Here is a 24,926-nt window from a genome sequence, read left to right as displayed (position 1 = left end):
AACCATTTTCCACAACTCCCACCACTGACAAGGCTTATTTTGACGATGTAAATCTGATGAAAATCTACTCTTAGTGAATAATGTGTGAAAAACGAGGTGAAAATAATGACTTAGGAAAGGAGTAACGTTCAGAACTCGACTCCTGCTTTGGAGATTTCCTTCAGGACTTGCAGTTCCACCGATGGACAAGTCCCGGCTCCGCTGAAACCACGGGAATTCCGTCTGAGGCCACACCTGGAAGAGATCGCAGCATTCCCCCCGGCACTCGGACATTCCCACACCGAGCGGTTCAGGTTTCTAAGGCGAAATCCCTCGCTGCCTACTTTGCAAGGCGCCGCCTTCCTGAATTTATCCGACAAGCTGCGGGGAACCCTGGGCGCCGAGGCCGGGCCGTGTGTGCGGATTCAAAGCGATGAATCCCGCCTGGAATTAGAACGGAGACAAGTTCGCTCCTCGTTCATATCGGTGCTTGCGGCTGTGCAGCGCACTCAGAGGGACGAATTTCAGGACAGCGAGGCCTTTCCCCGGCTCCCATTGTCACCGCCCTGCCCCGTGAGCGGCATTCGCGGGCCGTGTGAGGCGGTGGAGGCCGCGCCTACAACTCCCATCAACCCACGCGGCGCCCCGGCCCGCAGAGGGCGCTGCCGGCGCGCAAAGCACGCCGGGTTCTGTAGTTCTCTGCGGGCGACGGCGTTGCGTCACTCACCCCGCCCGCGCGTTGCTATGACAACCGGGGCAGTGGGCGGGGCCGCGCGGGAAGCGGCGTCAGCGGCTGGGAAGTGACGGCGGCGAGGGCCCGGATGCGGAGGGGGCGGGGCTCCCGCGCGGCCCGCCCCCGGGCCACGTGAGGCGGCGGTCACGTGACGGCGCGATGGGGACGGCGCTGGACGTGCGGGTGAAGCGCGCGGGGAAGGTCTATCGCGATGGGGTGCGTGTGTCGCGACAGAGCCCGCCCGCCGCGCGGGCCCAGCCGCCAGGGAGGCCAGTGCTGTCCTGGGGTGCGTCGGGATGGGCACTGCCAGCAGGTCAGGGGTGGCCCTGCCCCTGTGCCCAGCCCTGGAGGCACCTCTGGGTGCTGTGTCCGGCTCCTCAGCACAGCAGGGACAGGAGCTCCTGGAGCTGAGCAAGGGCCTGGAGCATCTCCGTGCCCAGGAAAGGCTGAGGGAGCTGGGGCTGCTCAGCCTGGAGAGGAGCCCCAGTGAGAGGGGCCTCAGCCCTGGCTGTCCCTGTGTGTCCCTGGCTGTCCCTGTGTGTCCCTGTGTGTCCCAGTCTGTCCCTGTCTGTCTGTCTGTCCCAGTCTGTCCCAGTCTGTCCCTGTCTGTCTGTCTGTCCCAGTCTGTCCCAGTCTGTCCCTGTCTGTCTGTCTGTCCCAGTCTGTCCCAGTCTATCTCAGTCTGTCCCTGTGTGTCCCAGTCTGTCCCTGTCTGTCTGTCCCAGTCTGTCCCAGTCTGTCCCAGTCTGTCCCAGTCTGTCCCTGTGTGCAGGAGGGCAGAGCAGCCCCAGGCTCTGCTCCAGGCCCAGCAATGGCCCCAGAGCCACGGGCAGGGGCTGAGCCCAGCAATTCCCTGCACAGGAGGCACAACTTCTGTCTCTCCATGGAGAAGAGGAGGCAGAGCCCTGGAACAGCAGCCCAGGGAGGTGATGGAGTCTCCTCACTGGAGCCATTCCAAGCCCACCTGGACGCGTTCCTGTGTCACCTGCTCCAGGTGGCCCTGCCTTGGCAGAGGTCCCACATCACCTCCAGAGGTCCTTCCCAAGCCCAGCTATTCTGGGATTCCCTGAGCCTGTCGCGGGTACCCTGGGTCTATCGGGGACACTGGGGGTCTGTCGCGACCCGGCCCGGCCGCGGGTCCCTGCTGGGCTCCGGGGCCGTGTCCTGGCCCGGCCTTCCCGCTGGGAGCGGCCCGGGACCGGCCTTGGCCGCGGCGCTTCCTCGGCAGGCGGAGCCGTTCGCCCTCTCCTGTCGGTGCTGCCGCGGCGTCCCGGAGCTTTCCGTCTGTCTGTCCGGGAGCTTTCCGTGTGTCTGTCCCGGAGCTCTCCGTGTGTCTGTCCCGGAGCTCTCCGTGTGTCTGTCCCGGAGCCTTCCGTGTGTCTGTCCCGGAGCCTTCCGTGTGTCTGTCCCGGAGCCTTCCGTGTGTCTGTCCCGGAGCTTTCCGTGTGTCTGTCCGGGAGCTTTCCCCGCGTCTGTCCCGGAGCCTTCCGTGTCCGTGTCCCGGAGCTTTCCCCGCGTGTGTCCCGGAGCTTTCCGTGTGTCTCTCCCGGAGCTTTCCGTGTGTCTGTCCCGGAGCTTTCCCCGCGTCTGTCCCGGAGCCTTCCGTGTCCGTGTCCCGGAGCTTTCCCCGCGTGTGTTCCGGAGCTTTCCGTGTGTCTCTCCCGGAGCTTTCCGTGTGTCTCTCCCGGAGCTTTCCGTGTCCGTGTCCCGGAACTTTCCCCGTGTCTGTCCCGGAGCTTTCTCCGCGTCTCTCCCGGAACTTTCCGTGTCCGTATCTCGGAACTTTCCCCGCGTGTCTCCCGGAGCTTTCCCCGTGTCTGTCCCGGAGCTTTCCGTGTCCGTATCCCGGAGCTTTCCCCGCGTGTGTTCCGGAGCTTTCCCCGCGTGTGTTCCGGAGCTTTCCCCGCGTGTGTCCCGGAGCTTTCCGTGTCCGTGTCCCGGAGCTTTCCCCGCCTGTATCCCGGAGCTTTCCCCGCCTGTATCCCGGAGCTTTCCCCGTACCCCAAAGCTTTCCCCGCGTGTCTCCCGGAGCTTTCCCCGCGTGTCTCCCGGAGCTTTCCCCGCGTGTATCCCGGAGCTTTCCCCGTACCCCAAACAAAGCTTTCCCCGCGTGTCTCCCGGAGCTTTCCCCTTGTGTCCCGGACCTTTTCCCGTACCCCAAAGCTTTCCCGGTGTCCCTGCCCTTGTCCCGGAGCTCTCCCCGTGTCCCTGCCCTTGTGTCCCTTTCCTTCTGCCCTTCCCTGGAGCTTTTCCCCTGCTCCCAGCTCTTCCCCCGTGCCTGCCCGGAGCTGTTCCGGTCCCGGCACGGCTTTCCTCTGCTCAGCTCCGGGATTTTGGGCATTGCCTTTGGGATTGAGTGGTGCTTTTTGTCCTTGCCCATTTCCTGGCTACCGCGGGAAGACCCTGACCCAGCCCTGCAGAGGCCGATGTGGTTTGAAAGGGAAGAAATATTTTTAATTTTTATCACTGTTTACCTAGAAATCCCGAGTTGCTCAGCAGCAATATTCAGGTCTCTCTTTTTCCTTGCACTTGTATCCTAAAAATCCTTTCCATCCGCCAGAATTCCATTTATTGAATGATTTTAATCCTGGAAAACTGGATTTGAAAGGAAGGGCATGCAGCATCTGTCCTACAATTGTCAGATTATCTAGAGAATGGCTTTGGCAGAGCTGAATTATTCCCTTTAGGAATGGCTCCAGAGGGGCAAATACTGTCTGTGTCTCACTTTCAAATCATTTTCTGCATTATAAAATTATAAATTATTAAAATTTTGTTTATTTATCTATTTCAGTGTCTCAGTGCTGTGTCCATTTTCAATTTGACTGAACTTGACTTGCTTTATATCACTTTTAAATGGACTTTTTTTTTTTAATGGAAAGAAATATTCCCTCTGTTTTAAGCTGAAATTAGGCGATTTCTGGTCAGTCAATCTCTCAGTTTTGTTTCTACCTTCCACTTTAAATCCATATGGAAAGGTTTGTAATTTTAGTTCATTAACTGGGCCTGGAATCTGTAAGTCTGGGATGAAAACACAGCGATGGAAGAGCTCTACACCAGGGATACAACATGGATTTTTAGGAGGAATCTCCTTGGGAGAGAAAGGAGATGCAAACCTCGAATTATGCGTGGAAGGGACCTCAAAGGCCACCCAGTGCCACCCCTGCCATGGCAGGGACACTTCCACTGTGCCAGGCTGCTCCAACCTGGCCTTGGGCACTGCCAGGGATCCAGGGGCAGCCCCAGCTGCTCTGGGAATTCCATCCCAGCCCCTGCCCACCCTGCCAGGGAACAATTCCCAATTCCCAATCTCCCATCCAGCCCTGCCCTCTGGCACTGGGAGCCATTCCCTGTGTCCTGTCCCTGCATCCCCTGGAAATTGTCTCTCTCCAGCTTTCCTGGGGCTCCTCCAGGCCCTGCAAGGCCACCCTGAGCTCAGCCCAAAGCTTCTCCTGTGCAGGTGAACAATGCCAGCTGTGCCAGCCTTTCCTCCCAGCAGAGCTGCTCCAGCCCTCTGCTCATCCTGGAGCCTCCTCTGGGCTCTCTGCAGCAGCTCCAGCTCCTCCCTGGGCTGGGGCAGGGCTGGGGCAGCTCTGCAGGTGGGCTCTCACCTGGGGGGGGCACAGGGACAGAATTCTGAGCTGGTTTTTTTGCATTTCTGAAGAAATACCAAAACAAAAATTGATGTTTAACTTCCAGCCCTTCCCTTTCCTGCTCCCAGGCCGTGCTCCCTCCCCATGGGCAGGCAGCAGCTCTGGAATGGGTTGTTGCTGTGTGACAGGAAACGTCTCCTTTGTTAAAGCAGTTCACATGTTCAGGGTTGTCCTTGCTTCTCAAGAGTTGAGCAGGACTCATTTTTTAAAGCAATAACCTAATTGCTTGTGCTAATTAAGGCCCCTTAGAGCAGTGCAGAATTTAGGTCAGCTTTTCTTTGCTGTCCCTTTGTGCTCCTGTTCCAGCATTTCCCACTTGCTGCAGTTCCTCTTCCCAGGCTCTCAGGATGTCACCCTTGCTTGGATGTGGATGTTTTCCTGCTACCTCAACCCTCCTGACCCATTTTTGCCATCCTGTACCACCAGGAAAGACAAAAATCTGCCAAAATTCCCATTGTGCTGGAGAGATCCTGGTTTGAAGTGGTCAGGTGCAGAGCGAGCAGTTGGGATTGTCCCATGGCTGCAGGGAGCTGTTCCTTGGGGCCAGTTTGCCTGGAGAAGGAGCAGGAGAGGAGCTTTATCCCCAGGAAACTTCCCAGTTCTCCATCACCTGCTGCCCTTTCCAGCTGGGAATATCTCAGGATTGAAGGAGATTCTGCAGTGTGGGAGAAGGGAAGGATAAACCACGGAGTGGGTGTGCTGCTCTCCTGCTGCTCACCAGTTTTTCAGTGTTAAAAAGTCTCACTTGACACTTTGGGGATGCAGCATTTTTGTGCAAAGGGTATTTTGTGGACAGCACATCCTTCATGGGATCACAACATCCCTGGAGTCACACAACTCCTGCCTTTCTTTCAGATTCATTTCAAAACTGTTGCTTTGTGTTCATTTTTTGTATTTTAAATCTCTTCTGCTCCACTCTCGGGGTGAATCTCACCTTCAGCTTGGCCATCCCTTTTCCAGTTGTGCCTTCTCTTCCCTCTCCCGTGGCTGACCATCCCAATTTTCATACAGCATTTCCTCCTGGCAGTTTATTCCAACACAAACAGAACTTGGCTGTTACCAGCTGGCCCAAAAGAAGGATTTTTCATCTTTCTGGACAGAAAATTCTTGAAACTTTGGGAAGGAGTTGAAGCTCAGGTTAATACTTCAGGAGGATGGTATTTTTAAGGAAAAACCAAAAGTGCAGAGCTCTCATCCTGAGCTTGGGATTCTGATCCTGAGCTCTGGGATTCTGGAAATCCAGGAATTCTGGTAGAGTTTAGATGTTGTTGGTTCTCTGTCTCATCCTAAATCCCTTCACCAGTGTTTGTCTGTCTTGACAAGGTTACACCATTCTTTAGCAACAGGATTTTTTTTTGAATTTGGAGATCAGTTCCAGGCTGTTTAGATAACAGCTATGAAAAAAATGGATTTAAATAAATGTTTTCCTCTTTCCTCTTAGGAAGTTCTTTCTGGAGTGGTGGTCATAACCAGTAAGGACACAGTGCAGCACCAGGGGATCTCCTTAACCATGGAGGGCTCAGTGAATCTGCAGCTCAGTGCCAAGAATGTGGGTGTGTTTGAGGCCTTCTGCAACACTGCCAAGGTAAGACCTGCACAGGTGACTGCTTTTAGCACAAAAAAAACTCTCTTTTCTCAAATGAAACCTTTCCTTAAAGGCCCTCGTGTGGTCAGAGCTGCTCATGGTGTGGAAGTGATGGAAAGCAGGGAAATGCTCAGCTTTATCTGGAGATCACAGAATCACAGGATGGTCAGGCTGGAAGGGACCACAGAGGGTCTCTGGTGTCACCTCCCTGCTCCAGCAGGGTCACCCAGAGCCCAGGGCACAGGGCTGTGTCCAGATGGCTCTGGAATATCCCAGGGAGGGATATGTGAGGACTGATGGGAGAAATACACTGCCATGAATAGGTAAAAAGGGTTACTGGATGATGCATTGAAAGAAAAATAATTATTGTGGGGTGTTACTTTATTTTTGTTGAAGTGACTGGGTTTAACTGGACTTTTGTGCCAGATCAGTCACTGTCTGTGGAGGCCATGGAGGGGTTCCTGGGCATGAGACAAGACTTGCCAGATGGCTCTGGAGAGAATGGGACCTGTGGAGCTCCTGGAAGGGCTCTGTGCTGCTCCCCAGGTTTGGATCCCAGCAGGGCAGCTTCTCCCAGGCTCCCCAGGGACTGGGCTGTGCTGATGGGGGCAGGGCTGGCTCTGCCTGGAGGCAGCTCCATCTGGGAAACCTTTGGTTAAGTGAGGATGGCCTTGAATCAGGGAATCACAGAAAGTTCCAGGTGGAACCTCAAAGATCATCCATCCCACCCCTGCCATGGCAGGGACACCTCCCACTGTGCCAGGCTGCTCCAGCCCCAGTGTCCAACCTGGCCTTGGGCACTGCCAGGGATCCAGGGGCAGCCACAGCTGCTCTGGGAATTCCATCCCAGCCCCTGCCCACCCTGCCAGGGAACAATTCCCAATTCCCAATCTCCCATCCAGCCCTGCCCTCTGGCACTGGGAGCCATTCCCTGGCTCCTGTCCCTCCAGGCCTTGTCCCCAGTCCCTCTCCAGCTCTCCTGGAGCCCCTTCAGGCCCTGCCAGGGGCTCTGAGCTCTCCCTGGAGCTTTCTCCTCTCCAGGGGAGCACTCCCAGCTCTCCCAGCCTGGCTCCAGCCCTGGGATCAGTTTAGTGGCCTCCTCTGGACTCACCCAACAGCTCCACTTCTTGTATTGGAAGCCCAAGAGTTGGGGACAATAATGGCAAAACTGCAGAGAGAAAAGAGAAGTCATGTGCAAGTCACCTCCCCAGTCAAACCACAGTTAACCCTCAGTGTAGTGAGAGACCTCCCCTAAATGAGAATCAACTGTAGAGCTCAGAGGGGATGGCTCAGTGGCCTTGGTCATTCCTGCTGCTCTTGAGGGTCATAATTTAGGAAATGAAGCCCCACTTCCCAAAGGTGGAGCTGCTCCTGGTCAGCTCCCCGAATATCTTTGCTCATTAATGCGATGCACCCTTAAAATAGAAATTGTTTTGTTGAGCAAAATATTAATGTTTCTTTCTATTGTAAAAAAAATATCCCAGCATTGTGTGTCCTGAAGATGTCCCTGGGAATCTGGAAATCCAGGAATTGTGGTAGAGTTTAGATGTTGCTGGTTCTCTGTCTCAACCTAACCCTCTGTGATATTTATCCTTGCAGCCTATTCAGATTATCAACAGCACCATTGAAATGGTGAAACCAGGGAAGCTCCCCAGTGGCAAGACAGAAATTCCCTTTGAATTCCCACTGCAGATGAAGGGCAACAAAGTTCTCTATGAGACATACCACGGAGTCTTTGTCAATATCCAGGTGAGGAGTGAGGAGGTCCTGTCTGGAGAGAAAACAGGAAATTTCATCTGCACAATGTCTTCTGAAGCAGCTCTTAATCCATGGAAACTGAGGATAAAGTTTGGTGGTGTTTTCTTCTCACACTGACTGAGCCTTCCACCCTTTATGCAGTAAATCTCAAAGGAATGATGGCACAAACAAGATGTTTTACCTGAAATACCTCAGCAGAACATCTGTAACCTAAATTTGATCCATCCTGCTGTTGTAGGAAACTTGTTTCCATTCCCTTCCTGAAAGAAAAAAAAAAAAACAAAAAACAAAAAACCACAAACCAGCACCACAGTGTGGTGGTATTCCAAAGAAATGTGTAATTTCATAATGGAAACTCCAGGTGCTGGGAGCAAATCAGGAATTGTTTGCTTTGCTGGGCTGAGGAGGAGTAACACTCCCTGCCCAGATCTGTATGGAATATCTGCTTGGACACAGTCTTGTGGAAATACAGTTTGGAAATTTGATCTTTTTTTGGTTAAAAATTGCCTTATCATAGGTGGGTTGGTTTGTTTGGCCAGCTTTTGGTATTTTTTTTAGAGGGAAAGTCTTTCTTCAGCAATTTCTTGAAGGCAAATTCTGTGTTAGACAACGAAGTTTGATGTCACTGGAATGAAAAAAAATGACCTAATAAACCAAATCACCCCCTCAGCAGCCTATCAGAAGTAACTAAAAGAAAAAATCCTCTTTTTTTTTTGTCTGTTTGGATGTTTTTTAAATCCTTTCCATTTATTTGCTCAGTGTTGGCTTCTTCCCTCATGTAACAGCTGTTGTTTGTGGTAGGGATGTCAGAAATGGTGCAGCACTGGTTGAGTTGCCCAAATAACTTGCTGTGATCAATCAGTCACTTTGAGCTGCGCTTTAATGAGGAATATTTGTTTTATTTTGTCATTCTTTCTCTCCTCTGTGGAGCTTTTCTTGAGTAAAATATCATTAAAATTGAATAATTCGAATTTCAGCCAAACTTTGAGAGTCCTGCTCTCCTGAGGAGGGAATTGTGACACTGAGGTGCTGGTTAAGGGACATTTCCTAAACCTCTGGGCAGTTTAATTGAGCCTCTCTTTCTTGATTTAGGGATTAATTGTGGGTTCCAGTCTCTGTCCTGATGCAGAAACCTTTAACCAGACATTGCTGGGGGGTTGTGGCCATGAACCAGAAGTGGGGAACCCAAATCCCTGGTCTGAGGGAGGAATTAAAAATCAAACAAAACAAAAAACCCCAACAAGTTCCCTGTTCTGTAAGGACACTGAGGGGCTTTGTTGGAGATGCTGAAGTGTAGGGTTTCTGGGATAACCAAATTCTTACTATTTCTCATCCACTGGTTTGTGGCTCCCATTTTAGGGGAGCAAACTGGAAGCAAATTCACTTCCTTGCCTTGATTTTAGTGTTGCTTTGAGCTCAGCTGTGTGGCTGAAGTTCCCCATGAAATATCCCAACAACTGTGAATTCAATCCCACTATAAAACCAAAATTAGAGGGGCTGAAGACAAAAATACAAAATCCATCACACTGATAATCCCTTAACCAAAACAGGGTGAAAAATCACCCTTAACTGGATACAACAGCAACAACTCTCTGCACAGAGGCAGAAGGGAGGTGAAAAGTTGGGAAGGAGGGAGGAAATCTGAATGAAAGCTTTTCTTTTTTCCCCTTTTTTCATCCCCTTCCCCCCAGTACACCCTGCGCTGTGACATGAGACGTTCCCTGCTGGCAAAGGACCTGACCAAGACTTGTGAGTTCATTGTCCACTCCCTGGTGAGTGTGGTTTCTGTTCATTTTGCAATTAATTAATTTTTTTTGATTGATTTTTTTGATTGATTTTTTTTCTGCCCACTTCACCTTAAGGGAGAGAAAAAAAAAAAAAACATGGAAATTGTGATAGAGACACGAGGGTTTACAGAAGTGTAGATTCAGAATATCCTGAGTTGGAAGAGACCCCAAAAATCATCAAACCCAACTCCTGGACCTGCATGGGACACCCCACCCCAAAATCCCACCCCGTGCCTGAAACCTTTCTCCAAAATTTAGGAGTAAAGGAAATCTGCCCCAAAACAAAACCACCCCAAAGAGCTGTTGCTTCTGATTAGAAAAAACATTCCCTCTCTTAAAGGACAAAGAGGAGTTGGATTTTCAGATGGTTTTAGTGCCTTGAGTTTATTCTCTTATTCATCCTTGAAGTTGTGAGACAATGGGGTGGTCACATAAATATGATGTCATTTTTCCAAACACTGTTTTGAATTATCCCAGCAGTTCTCAGCCTCCCTCAGGCTCCCACAGTCCTGGAAATGGGAGTTGGGTGGTGAAAATCCCTGATTTCGTTCTTCAGGAGTTCTGATACAGAGCCCTGACTCCAAACTAGCACAGCTGGGTCTGCATCAAGGTGGAAATGATGGAAAGAAGGTGGGAGAGACCTTCAGGATGACCCAGTCCCATCCTCACCCCAAACCATGTCCCACACCCAGGCTCCTGAACACTCCCAGAGACTCCAGCACCTCCCTGAGCAACTCACAGCAATGCCTGACCACCCCTGCAAGGGAAACAATTCTAATTCTAGAATTTCTAATTCTTGTTTCTAGCCCTAATCCTTGTGGCAGGAGGTTGGACTCCCTGAAAATGCTTTGCTGGTTCTTACAGAAGTTCCTGTGCTGGGTTTGGGGTTGGTTTGGATTGAGCTGTGCTGCCCAGAGCAGCTGAGGACAGGCCAGGGCTGATGAAATGTCCCTTTTTTTCCATCTATAACTTGCTGGAACACCTTGCTTCTGTCATTCCTTTGAACTCTTAACAGGACAGCAAATAACAAAATCCTTTGTGTTACTCAGGTCTTGTGGTGGGAATGTTATTTTAGTTCTAAAGTAACTTTAGAACTAAAAGATGTAGTTTGGTGTTTCCAACAAGTTTCCTGTTGGTAGGATTTCAATATTTCCTGCAATATCTGATGCTACATTTTATTGGTCCATTATTACATCTGTGAGTGAGCCACACTTGTCAGAGGAGTGACAAATCACATCTCCTGCAGTTTTCCTGGGTTTATTTCTTGTTCCCACTACAGCACTTCTGAGCTCACCAGTCAGTAAATCATGAATCTCTCAGGGTGAATTAATGAGGTTTTACTGAACATATAATTCTCACTGTCAGTGCTCAATGTACCATTGCCCTTCAGCTTTTTCTGTGCCAGAATTTGTCACTTTGGGAAAATGCAGCCAATCTTTTGCTAATCTCTTCCATCTTGCAGCTGGGCAGCAGCAGCTATTTTCAATTCTTGAGCAGTGAGGGCAGATCCTCACTCAGAGTTCCAAATCAGCCCCTTGCTGGTGGAGAACAAGAATTTATAAAGCAGATTTGAAGCAATGGACACAAGTTCATTTAGATTCTCTCCTCCCCAAATTTAATAATGAGCAGAAACATTCCAAAATTCACCTACAATGAATTTATTTGTCCTTTTTTCCCCTCTCTGCTTCAAATGGGGAGGGTATTCCTGCTTTTCCAGGTGGTTTTGGGCAGCCAGCTGTTGTGGTTTTTAATATTCTCTGTTTTGGGGATCAGATTTCAGTTTAACCCTTCCATTCCCTGCAGTCACAGAAAGGGAAGCTGCTGCCGAGCCCTGTGGACTTCACCATTACTCCTGAAACTCTGCAAAATGTTAAAGAGGTAAAAGGATTTTCATATTATTTTATTTTAAATGTAAAGTTTGTGTGTTTCTGAGTGAGACCAGAGGAGTGACTAAATTCTGCCTTGTAGATTATCAGGCAGATCATCTTGCTTTTGTTTTTCCATTTTCTTTTTCACTTTTATAAGCAATCAAGTGATTCTGCCTCATCTTTTGTACCGTGGTGACCACTGAAGGTGGAGCTTTGCTCAGGAGTAGTTAAACATTTTTAAAATATTGAAAAGTAGTTAAATATTCCTTTCCTGAGTGAAAGATGGGCAGTGGAGCAAGGGAAAACATTCTACACCATGGACAGCCAAGAGCCTTTAAAAAAGTGTGTTTTGAGCCTTGGTTATGCCTTTTTTTACAGCCCTCTGTGGCTTTGGGAAGCCTCAGATGGGATATTGGGAAGGAATAGTTCCTGTGAGGGCGGGGAGGGGCTGGGATGGAATTCCCAGAGCAGCTGGGGCTGCCCCTGGATCCCTGGCAGTGCCCAAGGTTGGACACTGGGGCTTGGAGCAGCCTGGCATGGTGGGAGGTGTCCCCACCTCCTTCACCAGCTCCTGGATGAATTCTAACAGCCAAATTCTGTCACTTCTTCCCAGGGAATGCCCATCCATGGGGTGGATGGAGGAGCAGGAAGGACACATGTCAAGGGAGAATATTGTAGGAGAAATCCTGATACAGAGTGACAGGAAGAAATCTAAGCTACGTGAGGAATTTCTGAGCTCCCGAGTTCTCAACTTTGGAACTTTTGGGCAACTTCCTACTTAAGATTTTTTTTTTTTTCTTTCCTTAGTCTGCTCTTCACAGTGCCATCTTTTTCTTTTCAGAGAGCCTCCCTCCCCAAATTCCTGATCAGAGGGCACCTGAACTCCACCAACTGTGTGATCACGCAGCCGCTGACGGGGGAGCTGGTGGTGGAGAGCGCCGAGGCGGCCGTCAAGAGCATCGAGCTGCAGCTCGTGCGTGTGGAGACCTGTGGTGAGCCCCTGGCCCTGGGACCAGGCTGCAGGAATTCCCTCCATCCCTTCCCAGGGAACCAGGGAGCAGCATGAAGGAGAGGCCAGAGCACTGAGGCCTTGCAGGGTTTGCACTTTGGAGGAACAGCCCCGATGATAACTTAAATTATCTCCGTGATCCTTTACTCTGTGAAAACTTGCAGGGCATTTTCCCCCCTAATTCTGGTGTATCTCTGCTGGTTTTTGGCTTCTTTTTTCTCTCTCTGTCAAGGTCAGGATTGAAGCGCTCGAGACAATCGTTCACATTCAGACTCAGGTGTTTATTTCTTATCTGTGTTACACTCTCACAGCAGAGAGTTCTACAGAATTTCACTAACAAGGCATGAAATGACCAACTATCTCTCTCTCTACAAGGTATTTTAAGGATAAATTATCCAATTAAGAAATGACACCTCAATTATTTTCACTTTTAACCCAATAACTGATCACTCAAAGTCTGCAATGGGGATTTTTTGATCCAATTGCACAAAACCACCCAAAGCCATGGAGAAGGAGGTGAAGAAGAAGGAGCAGCCTCCACCCTAAAACCTCCACCTTGCTTTCTATCTATTCCTGCATTCCAAACCCTTCAACTCTGAGTTTCCCACCCTGTGCTATCACACACTTCTATTCTAACTCCACACCTATAATCTCAGTTTTATTATTGAATTTTGGAAGCTTCTCCAGGGCCTCAGGGCAATGCAGTGTTCTCCTGGGGGTCAGTGCCTGGCAGCACAGAAAGTCCCAAATTCTCAGCAGCCAGGGATCCAGCATATCTCCACTGTAGATTTTGGCTGCTGCTTTCTCTCATCTCCTCCCATTTCCCTCCTTGCCCAGGGTGTGCTGAGGGCTACGCCAGGGATGCCACGGAGATCCAGAACATCCAGATCGCCGACGGCGACGTCTGCAGGGGCCTCCCCATCCCCATCCACATGGTGTTCCCCAGGCTCTTCACCTGCCCCACCCTGGAAACAACCAACTTCAAAGTGGGTGAGTGTGGAGGCATTTTCCTGGGAGAGGAGTGGCCCCCTGCATTCCCTTTCCGTGGGCAGGTGAGGGGATGAACCCAGCAGAGCTGCAGGAGGAGCCCAGGACGTCCCTGTGCTTCCCTGAGCCCGAATCCTGCTGCATTTCAGACTGAGAGAACACAGCCCAAACACTTCCAGCACAAACAGCTGTGCAGCCACTGAGCTACTCCTGATAAAATTCCATGATGAGGGGCAGGAGGAGCAGTGGAACACAGGTCATGTGATTAACACTTGAGGAATAGTCCAAGAATAAAATTCCTTCTTTTCCTCACCAGTGAGAACCCCCCCTTTCCATTTCTTCTCCTTTTTGTTTCTCACTCTCCTGCTGAAAGCCCTGCAAGCAGCAAGGTTGGTCAGGGTGTGACTTTCCTACACCACGTGCTCCTCCCTGCTGATTGTTGTCAAAATCCAGTCTTTTTATTAACAAAAACCAGGATTTTCCTCACTTGATCAAATAAGTACTGCAGGAATCCACTTGGCTGGTTTGTATTTCTTCCCTTCATCCTGCTGGAATCTGTTGGCACAGAATCTGTGTGCAGTGGTTTTCCCCAAAATAATAATATTCTTTTTCTTTTTTGCCATTTTAAGCTCTTCACTAGCAATTTACAATGAGAATTTGAATTTATTTTGATTTTTGCTTCCCTTCATTTATTAACTCTGCCTGGCTTTTTGTTCTGTCTCCATTTAGGATTGATTATTGATATGATACTGATTTTTGGCTTTGAATGACACAATGTAGTATCTAAAAGCAGATTTTTTTCTGGAATTTTTGTTCTCCAATTTGCAGGCCTGTTGTATTCCAGTATTTCATTTCCCAAGGCTGTTACATACTGGAAACAGTCAATGGGTTTGTCCTGGAATTCTCCCATTCCATGCTTTAAACACCATCTTGGTGGAGGTGCCTTCCCCAAAACATTTTTTCTTTGATGTCTGAAATCTCCTTTTCCAGAGGATTGTTTGCCATAATTTATCAGTGATAAAACAATCCAGAGGAATCCCATAAGATTACAACAAAGCAGGATTTTCTAGGAATGGTCCAAGGGCTGGGTGAGGTTCTGCCCGGAATGTTACAGGAACTTCTTCCTCATGCTGCTGCTAAGATTCAGCTTTCCTGTGGAATTGAAGCAGGATTGCTCCTAGCATTCAGCTTTCCTGTGGAGTTGAAGCAGGATTGCTCCTAGGATTCAGCTTTCCTGTGGAATTGAAGCAGGATTGCTCCTAGGATTCAGCTTTCCTGTGGAATTGAAGCAGGATTGCTCCTAGCATTCAGCTTTCCTGTGGAATTGAAGCAGGATTGCTGCAGGATTCAGCTTTCCTGTGGAGTTGAAGCAGGATTGCTCCTAGGATTCAGCTTTCCTGTGGAATTGAAGCAGGATTGCTCCTAGCATTCAGCTTTCCTGTGGAGTTGAAGCAGGATTGCTCCTAGGATTCAGCTTTCCTGTGGAATTGAAGCAGGATTGCTCCTAGCATTCAGCTTTCCTGTGGAGTTGAAGCAGGATTGCTCCTAGGATTCAGCTTTCCTGTGGAATTGAAGCAGGATTGCTCCTAGCATTCAGCTTTCCTGTGGAGTTGAAGCAGGATTGCTCCTAGGATTCAGCTTTCCTGTGGAGTTGAAGCAGGATTGCTGCAGGATTCAGCTTTCCTGTGGAATTGAAGCAGGATTGCTGCAGGATTCAGCTTTCCTGTGGAATTGAAGCAGGATTGCTGCAGGATTCAGCTTTCCTGTGGAATTGAAGCAGGATTGCTGCAGGATTCAGCTTTCCTGTGGAATTGAAGCAGGATTGCTGCAGGATTCAGCTTTCCCATGGAATTCTCTCTCTTTTTCCCCTTCTCCCAGAGTTTGAAGTGAACATCGTGGTCCTCCTGCACGACGACCATCTCATCACAGAGAACTTCCCCCTGAAGCTCTGCAGGATGTGAACATCCACAGGAGAAGCAGGGAAGGATTTCCTGGGAATTCCTCAGAGGGCAAGTGGAACTTTATCCATGCCTGACTTCAGCTGGAGCCACCTCACCTCCTTCTTCCTTGTGGGCACTTTGTGTGCTTCCACTTCCCTGTAAAGCTGGGCAAAACTTTGCTTCTCTGTATTCCCCAATCCTGCTGCCTTCAACAGCCATGGTTTTTCCCAATTTTTCTCTGGCAGAACCTGAAGGAATCATTCTGTAGCTTTCTACAGCTTGTAGAAGTATGTAGCAAGTTCCTCTCTTGATTTAATTTTGTAATATTTGTTCCAAAGTCCTTTGAAGACCCCTTAAAACTCATAAATCCCATTATAGCCATACTGGGAATTGTGACAGGACGAGGTCTTTGAAGGTCTAAAAAATGGTGCTACAACTCTGGAAGGTGGTGCTGTGGGATCTGTCCCAAGGTGGGTGGGAAATGAGTGATTTCAAATCACAGCAAGGAAATTTTGGTCAAACTGGGAACAGGAGTTGGTGCTGGAGGAATTAATTAATGTGTGTGTGAGTGTACAGCTTAAAGGAAAAGTAATTCAGTAAGAAATAACCTTCCCAACACAAACAGGTTGTGGATTTTCATGTTGTTTTCATGTTTCCACACAGCTTGTGGATTTTCCATTAATTTTCCATGTGGGGGTAGAGGCAGGCTCAGTCTGTATTATGGAAACTGGAAGTGTAAAGATGAGCACCTAAAAAGGCACAATAAAACGAAGAAAAATAATTTCCTTTTGTTTATCCAGCAGCATTGCCAAGCAGGAGAATGTAATTGCAGTTTGGGCCCTGGTGTTTCAGGAAGAAAAAGCTGAAATTTTCATTTCAGTGGCTGGGAAGGGGGAGGAAAATACTCTTTACTGAAATGTACTATTTACTGAAATTTACTTTTCCCTGAGACCAGGGATGGTGCAGGGGGATTTGGGGAAGAGCTGCAGCCCCCCAGAACTACTGGAAGCTGAAAAGAATTCCAGTGCTGGAATTTTTAGACCTTAATTCTACATGAGAGTAGTTACTCGCCCCTAACTCAGAGTCAGCAGAAAAACTACACAAGAACAACGTGTTTAGCTGCAGCAGTAATTTTATTTTTTATTTAAGTGGTAATTAATACACTCATTAATGAGAGAGGAGTTTAAAACTTCAGCTGGAGGAGATGTAGCAGTGTGGGGAACAAGTGATCCCTGGAATTAGCCAAGGGCTCCTAATCCATGGGATGCTCCCTGGATTCAGACAACAGAATATTTGAGTTTCATTTTAAGATTCTCAGGCTCTGGTCGTCACCTTTTTGGCTGTGTGGGACAAATTTGTGTTGAAGGTGCTCTGGCCACTTCAGACTCAGAAAACAGTGGGAGAAAATTCCCTGAGCTGTTGGAATTCTGCCCCTCCTGCTACTGGTGACCATTCCTGCAGAAAATAGAGGAAGTGTGGCTTAAAAATACTTTTAAAAGTCCTTTTAAAATTCCTTTTAAAAAAATCCTTCCCATTTAAACAGACCAGCTCTTCAACAAGGGGGAAATTCAAATTTCAACTTTATTTTGAGATTAAAGAATTGATCCATTTAACAATGGATCAATCCATGAACAATTTAAAATTCTTACTTCAAAATGTGACTAAAAGCCATTATTTGAACAGTTTGAGTTCTTAGCTGTGGATTTATGCACAGAGATGAGCTGCAAAGACCACACCAGGCTTGAAGCCTGGATTGTTTATGCCAGAGGGAGGGAATGTCTTGCTTTCCAAATTCTGTTGGTCCCTCCTTTGGGTCACCCACTTGCTTGATATTGGAATAAATCTGAGGGAAAAGCCCCCTCCCCACAGGAATTATGCACTGGCCTTTCAGGTAAAAGAATTTGGTACTTTCTATGTCCCTTAGCCAAAAATCCAGCAGTTTTGTGTGCTGCCAGCCCTGAACTGCACAGCTTCAGGCAGGAACCAGGAGAAATCCTGGAGTCAGATCCCAAGGCTGTTCCCATGGCCAATAAACCCAGGGTTCTGTCCTGTCCCCCAGCACTGGGGTTGTGCTGCAGCCCCTTTAAATCTTGAATTCTGAAGTGTGGGAGTAAAGCAGGAGTAAGAGCAGGCTCAGCTGTACTTGTTCCATGCAGGAAGCTCGGGGAAGTCCTCGGGAAGCAGAGCGTGGACACGGCAGATGGGGCAGGTGCTGGAATGTTGCTTGAGCCACATTCGGATGCACTGTGGGGACAGGGAGAGGGTGACAGGTAAAACTGGGCAAGAGGAGTCCAGCTGGAGGCTGAAAATTATTGGCACTAATGGGGAAGCTCTTCAACAAGTTCTGCACCACTGAAGTTTGGGGGTGCAGAGCTGTTCTCCTGCTCTACCCGAATTTATTCTGCGAGGACAAATCAGCATTTAAACGAAAAAGGTAAAGGGAGAAATGGAGCTTCTCCAACCCAATCCTGGCTTTTTTACTTCATGAATTTCCACTGTCAGGAGGCAAATAGAGTTTTCAGGGATAACCCATTCCCTGAGTGTGCTGCCAGCAATCCCAACCAAATTCATTCTCTGAAGAATCACCTGAATCCACTCTGATCAATCATTTTACTTTAAAAATACCTAAAGCTTTCTGACAGGCTGGCTGTGGGTCGAGTTTGGGGGGGGGGGGGGCAAAGGCTGGAAAAGGAAATTGTGCCCTGTTGTTTAAGCACTGAAGGGTAAGGGGAGGGTCAAGGGGTTGTTTTTGGGGTGGAGATGAGGAACAAGAGCAGAACTCACCTCTTTGTGGAAGTGATGGCCACACTCGAGCTCACAGCAGTCTGTGCTCAGCTCATCGTGGCAGATGGTGCAGGGATCCTCACTGCAAGCCTGGCCAGGAAAGGAACACTCAGTTATTTAAAAATCAGCAACTAACCAGCACATTCCACTCAATTAACAAGGTCACTAACTTTAACCAAGTCTGTTGAAGCTTTTGTACACAAAATAAACGAGGCAATTATTTTTTTTTTCTCCAGGACTATTTCGTGTCTTGTACAAAGCACATGGCAACAACTGCACTGAAACAGAAAACTTACAGCACTGTCCCGCTTTGTCCATTTGGCTTTAGGTGTAGCTCCAGCATTTCCCCAGGGATGCAGGTTTGGCTGAGAGGGGTTTTTACTGGAGGAGGATTTAGGGCCGCGTGCTGCCTGGGGAGAGCCAGGGCCGGTTCCCGTGCCCCGTGCTGGGGGAGCTGGGGAATGCAGGGCTCTGCCTGCTGGAGGTGCTGCCTGCACAGGGATCAGAAAGGAACTGTGTTCTTGGGGCTGTGCTGCTCCATTTCCCACGGGAGGAAGAGGAGCAGCTGCAGCCCCAGTACCTTGAGCTGCTGGTTCAGGATGAGCTCCGTGGCCTGGCTGAGGATTTCATCCGGGCTCAGGCCGGCCACGCTGTTCCTATTTCTCCTCTGCACCTCCCTGATGGAGGCAGTGAGGTCTGAGCTGGAGAGACAGGAAAGGCAGGATCAGGGATGGCCTGGAGAGCACTGCAGGCTCTGTTTGATCCCAGCAGGATCAAAGGAACCAGCTTTTCCCATGAACTGGAGCCCGCTCCCAGTGACTCTCCAGGATGAAATCCCTGAACAATCACCAGAGTCATGGAATGGGTTGGGCTGGGAGAGACCTGAAAGCTCATCCAATTCCAACCCCTGCCATGGCAGGGACACCTCCCACTGTCCAACCTGGCCTTGGGCACTGCCAGGGATCCAGGGGCAGCCCCAGCTGCTCTGGGAATTCCATCCCAGCCCCTGCCCACCCTCCCAAATTCCCAATCTCCCATCCAGCCCTGCCCTCTGGCAGTTTAAACCCATTCCTCTCTGTCCTGTTCCTCCATCCCTTGTCAGCAGAACAAACTCAATTCTTTCTGCACTTCATCCCTGGCTGTTCAGACCTTGTTTCACAGCACTCCTTCAATCCAATACCTGCTATAGTTTGGGAATATACTCTGGAGCTGGGCAAAAATATTTTCATTTCTTTTTGGAAACATTTTGTTGTCTGGAACTCCAGAAGGCTTTGGCTGCAGAGCTGAGGGATCTTGGTGGCTCAGGTTGGGTTGGACATGCTGGGAGTTATTTCCAGAAGTTCCTGATGGGCAGGATGGTGAGATGTTACTGGAAGGTGACTCCTCTGGAGCTTTGGGATGTGTTTTCCCAGCTGCAGAAGAAGCCTCAGAGGTGGCAGGTGCAGGATGGGCTCCGGTCTGTGCTTGGAGTGGAAGCTGGGCTGGAGCTTTTCCATCAGAACTGGAAAATGCAGGAAGGGCACTGGGATGTGCAGGTGCCAAGGAATAGGTGACAATGGCAGGGTCACACACGGAAGGTCTGCCTGGCATTGTCTAGGAAACAAACACATTTCACAGGAAACAGTGATTAAAACAAATTCAGCATTTGCAGTGCAGTGGGAATTGTGACAGGTTTGGTTGTGCCCAGGATGTCAAAGGTGACATCAGTTCATCTTAAACACTCCTTTACATCAGGGCAGTTGTCTGACCTTATGGTTATTTCTCTTCTAAAAGTTCACTCTGGTCTTACTGCAGAAAAAATAAATTCCAAATGCAGAACTAGAGGCACAAAAGCTGCTCTTTCCCAATAAATTGGTGGTGATTAAGTTGTCTCCATATTCTGTGTCAATAAATAGAAAGGACAGACCTAAAAATAAGTGGGCAATTAGGCAGGAGAGCAGGAGTTTTCTGCAGAAGCCCAGAAAAAGTGTCATAACCATCTCAAATATTAGACCAGAGCCCTGAATCTAACTTACACCCAGACCAAAAAAAAAAACATAAAAAAAACACACCAAAATACAAACCAAGATATTCAACAGAGAAAAAAACAACTTTAAAAGGACCAATCAGAGGGGACAGAAAAAACTGCTTTGACTTGAGCAAAGCACTGGTGGAGCTGTTGGGCCATGAGAAAAGATCTGTGGACAGGATTTCTGGGGCTGTTCTCACTCCCAAAAATGGCTCTGCTCCACCTCCTTGCTGACACACCTGGCTGGCAGCTGAGCTTGGTGTTTGCAACACACGGTGCTGCAGGAATTCCTTTGGGAAAGTTTCCCCATGGAAAGGCTGCTCAGGCCTTGGCAGGGGCTGCCCAGGGAGCTTTGCAGTGCCCATCCCTGCAGGTGTCCCCTGGAGGTGGCACTCAGAGCTCTGGGCTGGGGACAAGGTGGGCACAGCTGGCACTGCATGGGCTGGGAGGGCTTTTCCAGCCCCGGGGATCCTGGGGTTCTGCATAATGGAGCTTTATCCCAGTGATTTTGGGGCTCCTCAGCCTGGAGAAGGCTCCAGAGAGCCCCTTCCAGTGCCTCAAGCAGCTCCAGGAGAGCTGCAGACAGACTTGGGACTTGGCAGGACACAGGGAATGGCCTTGAGCTGAAGGAGGGCAGGGCTGGATGGGATATTGGGCAGGAATTGTTCCCTGGCAAGGTGGGGATGCCCCTGGATCCCTGGCAGTGCCCAAGGCCAGGCTGGACACGGGGTTGGAGCAGCCTGGCACAGTGGAAGGTGTCAGGGTTGCAACTGGATGATCTTCAGGGTCCCTTCCAACCCAAACCATCCTGGAATTCCAGGATTTTGGTGCTACAGGAGCCCTACAATGGACAAAACCAGCTTGAGCCTCTCCCAGGAGCTGGGAATGTGCTGCTCCCTGGCCTTCCCCAGCCCCATCCCCATCCCCTTTTCCTCTGGAGCATCCCCTGGCTGCAGGGAGAGCTCGGCGTGTCCAAGGCTGCAATTCCAGTTCTCCTGGACACCTCCCAGCACTGCTGGCCACGCCAAGGGACATGCCAGGGACTGGAGCTGCTGGGGAGGGTGGGATACTCACAACAAGCCCCTGAGGCCAAGGAAAATCCACAATTTCCACTTTACTGAGGCAGTTCCGGGCCCCGTTCTTCACCAGCTCGATTTTCTCCTCATACTCAGCCTGCAGAAGCAAAACCAACCATCAGCACCCTCCACACCAGCACCAACCTGAGCTCCCTCCTCATTAAAAAAATCCCATTTTTACAGTGAACTTCTCACAGAGCTCCCTGGTTTTCTGTTGTTTTGTTTTTTTTTTTTTTTTTAAAGAAGTTCCCTAAGTTTCGAAAGGTCACCAACAAAAATGTTGTCAATGTGGTGTCGTGGTTTGGAATAGGAGAAAAATCTAAGGAAGATTAAATCTTAAATTTTGAAATTAAATGAATTAAAATGGAATTAAATCTTGAAATTCGTAAAATCTCAACGAACTGAAACCACTACACGTGGGGACCCAATTTTGAAGCAAGTGTATAAAGGGCAGATTTTTGCCTTTAGAAAAGTGACTACACCCACTAGAAATTACCAACCTGGACTCCAAACTGTCTCTTTCTTTTGTAATTAAAAAAAAATCCCCTCAGCATTTGGAGGACAAGCTACTGGTGTTTTAAAAAACAAATACAAATGTTATTTAATGCTTTCCTTTCCAAAGTTCAACTGAGAAGCTGGTGGAGAGAAACGAAGCCTTACCTCAACTTTTTCCAGTTGTTTCTTGACATTTGAAATAAATATTTCCCAGGAATCAATCTGGGACTTCAACACAGGAGCTGCTGCAGCTGAGCTGCTGGAAAATTGAGTATTTCCAGTTAAACTCCAACATTCCCATTATTTTTAAGACCAGTGGTGTTGGCCCAACAACAATTAACCCCAGTTAGACTTTTCAAGGAATTTCAGGTTAAAATCAGTTAAAACTGCAGCCCTTTTCCAGGGATACTGAGCAGGAATAACTGGGATTATTATTACCCAAATAATCTGATTTTCTCAGCCCAGAAAGACACAAGGATAAGGATGAGACTCAATTTCCAGCTGAATTTTGTTTGGGGCAATATTATTTACCCCCAACTCTGTGCACTTTTATATTATTATTATAATAATTATTATTACTATTACTTTTTATTAGTTATTATTTATTATTGTATTTCATATAGATACTATCTATTCAATAGAAGTACATGAAATAAAAGCTATATTCAATATAAGTACATAAAATAAAAACTGTAGTCAATATAATTATAGAATATAAAATAAATATTATATAGTAAATAATTAACAAGCAGTAATAGTGGAATTCCTGGTGGGAACTCCCAGTACCTGCTCAGTGCCTTCAGCATCCTGAGTTTTCCTTCTGCCTTGGCAATGGTGCCTTTGAGCTTCCAGATTTCAGTTTCCTTCCAGGTTTGGAGCACTGAGACCTGTGACAAAAAAAGAGCAAAAACAACAACACCACAACTCCCAAACAAACAAAACCCCCCCCAAAAAACAGTTAAAAAATCAAGGAAAAATGGATAAAACATTAAACCAGGTTGTAAAAAGAATTGAAACAAGAGTTTGAGGATACAAAGTGCACACTCTGTTCCTACAGTGAGGGATTTTCAAGTGGAATTTCCATCCTTGGCACTTCCAATATTTAATCAACATCTTTGATATCATTTGCCCACCTCCCATCAGCACAACCCCAGCTCTAACAAAAGGTTTTGAAGGATTTTTTTTTTTGGTTGTACCTCTGCGTTAACAGCTCTCTTCTCACACTCCTGGCTGTTACCTTGACACTTTTTTATCAGCTCTTCCAATTTGCCTTTATCATTAGCAAATTTATTGCTGTGAAAGAAAAAGAAATGAAATATTTGAGTGACATTCACAGCAGAGTATTTAAAATTTATGCCATTTTAGAGGTTTTTTTACAGCTACTCAGTGTCATGCAATCAAGGGAAATGTATGAGAGTATGATTTTCTTTATTCTAAATATTAATATTTACTCATGGCAAATAAAAGCAAATAACTTATGGGTTAAAGTGCTTATTTTCCCCTAAGCCTTTACCCAGAGTGAAGCAGAGAAATGTAAATATTGCTGAAAGGGACATGAGTTTTACCTGGTCTCCAAAAATGTACTTAAACACTTATTATATTGCTTTTCCTTGTCATCAATAGTCTTCAAATACCTACAGGAATGAGACATTTATTAAGCATATTTATTAGCAAATATGGAATGTGTTCCTTTATAACCACCAGGACAATCTGTAGGGTTTAGATCCTGTTTAATCCCTGAGGAATTCTGGAATTTCCAGCCCTTGAAGTGTCCAAGGTCAGGTTGGAGCAAGCTGGGACAGTGGGAGGAGTGGAAATAAATGGTCTTTAAGGTCCATCCCAACCCAAACTACTCAGGGATTCGATTTAAATACATTTAAATTTATTGCTAATAAAGCAGTGATTAAGACAAAACCAAGCTGATGATTTTTCAGGAGCGATTTGGCCCGAACTACTTAAGGCTAAAGATAAAACAAAGGCATTCAAGGAGCAAAGTCTGTGTTCTATAAACTGAGAGAGGACATTAAAATACAGCAGGAATTGTCAAATCTGATTAGGAGAATTACTGCTAAATCAGTTTCATCAGTTATCTCTAAGCTATTTTAGATGTTTACCTGTAATTTGCAAAAAAAAAAAAAATCAAAATAACAAAGTGGCCATGTCCATATTTCAGCCTGGGAGAAAATGTCTGGCTGGTTTCACAGCCAAGGATTAAATTTCCTTCAAGAGTTCTGAAGTCTTTAGACTGTCAGAATGAGGGGATGTAAATCTATCTACAACTGTACCTCTCATTGGTGTCTGATTGTTTTTTAACTGTGCCCCTCAGGGCTTTTAAATTCTCTCGGTTTTCTTTCTTCTCCTGCTGCCATTTCTTCGTTTGTGTTTCCGAGTCTTGGTGGAACCAATCCAGCTCATTCTGGGACACCTGAAGGCAGAAAAGAAAACTTCATTCCTGAAAACTGTGCTTTATTCAGATAAAAGTTGGAGCAGACTGAGGATGTTTGACTCTTAATTCCAACACTCCAAGAGTAACTCAACCAAAACCAACAACAGCTATTACCATTACATCACCAATACATATAAATTAACAAGTTATACACCAAAAAAAAAATACCTTTTAAGGGTTTTGAGCCAATTCCTAATATCCTTTAGATAAAACACAGCAACAATAACCAACCAGAAGTAACACTCAATCTAACACACCTCAGTAAAACAGTTCATATTCGAAGTACACTAAACACAAAACCAAACATCGCTCTGATTTCTCACACATTTTAACCAAACAATTCAAATTTACTAATACCCACAACTACTCTCACAAGAATTAGAAGAACTACCTCATATCTACAAAATAAATTCAGAATTACTGCTCCAAATCCCAAATCAGGGATCCATCAGGGAATGCTGGAATGGCTGGGGTGGGAAGGACACCTCCCACCATGCCAGGCTGCTCCAAGCTCCAAGATCCCAGGGATTCCACAACCTCTGATCATGGGGAACAGCTTTACCTCAGTCTCTTCAATACTTTTTTTCAGGAGCTCTTCCAAAGCAGCAATTTCCTCCAAGCTCCTGCTCTGTGACTGCTCAAATTTCTCCTCTGCTTCTCTGAGCTGTTCTTTCAACACCTGGTGCTCCTTTTCCACACGGAGAATATCTCCCTGGAAATTCATCAGTTACAACAACCAGTTGGATTTATGCCCGTTCCCAGATCACATTTTCTCACTTTTATCTCCTGGTACAGACATGAACCTGCCATTAACACCACTC

General features: G+C 47.7%; 2 protein-coding genes across 8 annotated transcripts in view; one reads left to right on the top strand and one right to left on the bottom strand.

Moving 5' to 3' along the window:
- The first annotated feature begins 777 nt into the window (after positions 1–777).
- VPS26C (VPS26 endosomal protein sorting factor C) lies at positions 778–18,311 on the top strand. 5 transcript variants are annotated; one of them, XM_053936564.1, is made up of 8 exons: positions 778–895; positions 5,804–5,947; positions 7,547–7,696; positions 9,397–9,477; positions 11,296–11,370; positions 12,202–12,352; positions 13,207–13,359; positions 15,235–18,311. In XM_053936564.1, the coding sequence occupies exons 1-8, from the start codon at positions 872–874 to the stop codon at positions 15,315–15,317; spliced, it is 861 nt and encodes a 286-aa protein (XP_053792539.1). In that variant the 5' UTR covers positions 778–871; the 3' UTR covers positions 15,318–18,311. The 5 variants fall into 5 exon arrangements, with proteins under 5 accessions (XP_053792539.1, XP_053792538.1, XP_053792537.1 ...); XM_053936563.1 differs by having other exon boundaries at positions 786–913; XM_053936562.1 differs by having other exon boundaries at positions 786–928.
- The window catches only part of TTC3 (tetratricopeptide repeat domain 3), a 56,061-nt gene continuing 47,545 nt past the window's right edge, over positions 16,411–24,926 (bottom strand). For 2 of the 3 annotated variants that reach the window (XM_053936557.1, XM_053936559.1), the window contains 13 exons: positions 24,668–24,817; positions 23,945–24,084; positions 23,225–23,293; positions 22,856–22,952; positions 22,446–22,546; positions 21,825–21,918; positions 21,163–21,261; positions 19,261–19,673; positions 18,661–18,781; positions 18,377–18,571; positions 18,081–18,170; positions 17,440–17,540; positions 16,411–16,751 (listed from right to left, as the gene is read on the bottom strand). In XM_053936557.1, the coding sequence (XP_053792532.1) occupies positions 16,736–16,751; positions 17,440–17,540; positions 18,081–18,170; positions 18,377–18,571; positions 18,661–18,781; positions 19,261–19,673; positions 21,163–21,261; positions 21,825–21,918; positions 22,446–22,546; positions 22,856–22,952; positions 23,225–23,293; positions 23,945–24,084; positions 24,668–24,817 (1,686 nt within the window). In that variant the 3' untranslated portion in view covers positions 16,411–16,735. The remainder of the gene's footprint in view (positions 16,752–17,439; positions 17,541–18,080; positions 18,171–18,376; positions 18,572–18,660; positions 18,782–19,260; positions 19,674–21,162; positions 21,262–21,824; positions 21,919–22,445; positions 22,547–22,855; positions 22,953–23,224; positions 23,294–23,944; positions 24,085–24,667; positions 24,818–24,926) is intronic. The other variant, XM_053936558.1, reaches the window with a different exon arrangement.

This window comes from Vidua chalybeata, chromosome 2 (genome assembly GCF_026979565.1).
Source record: "Vidua chalybeata isolate OUT-0048 chromosome 2, bVidCha1 merged haplotype, whole genome shotgun sequence".
In the NCBI taxonomy this organism is placed as follows: domain Eukaryota; kingdom Metazoa; phylum Chordata; class Aves; order Passeriformes; family Viduidae; genus Vidua; species Vidua chalybeata.
The sequence above is the reverse complement of the archived record's forward strand: the minus strand, read 5'-3'. Positions and strand labels throughout refer to the sequence as shown.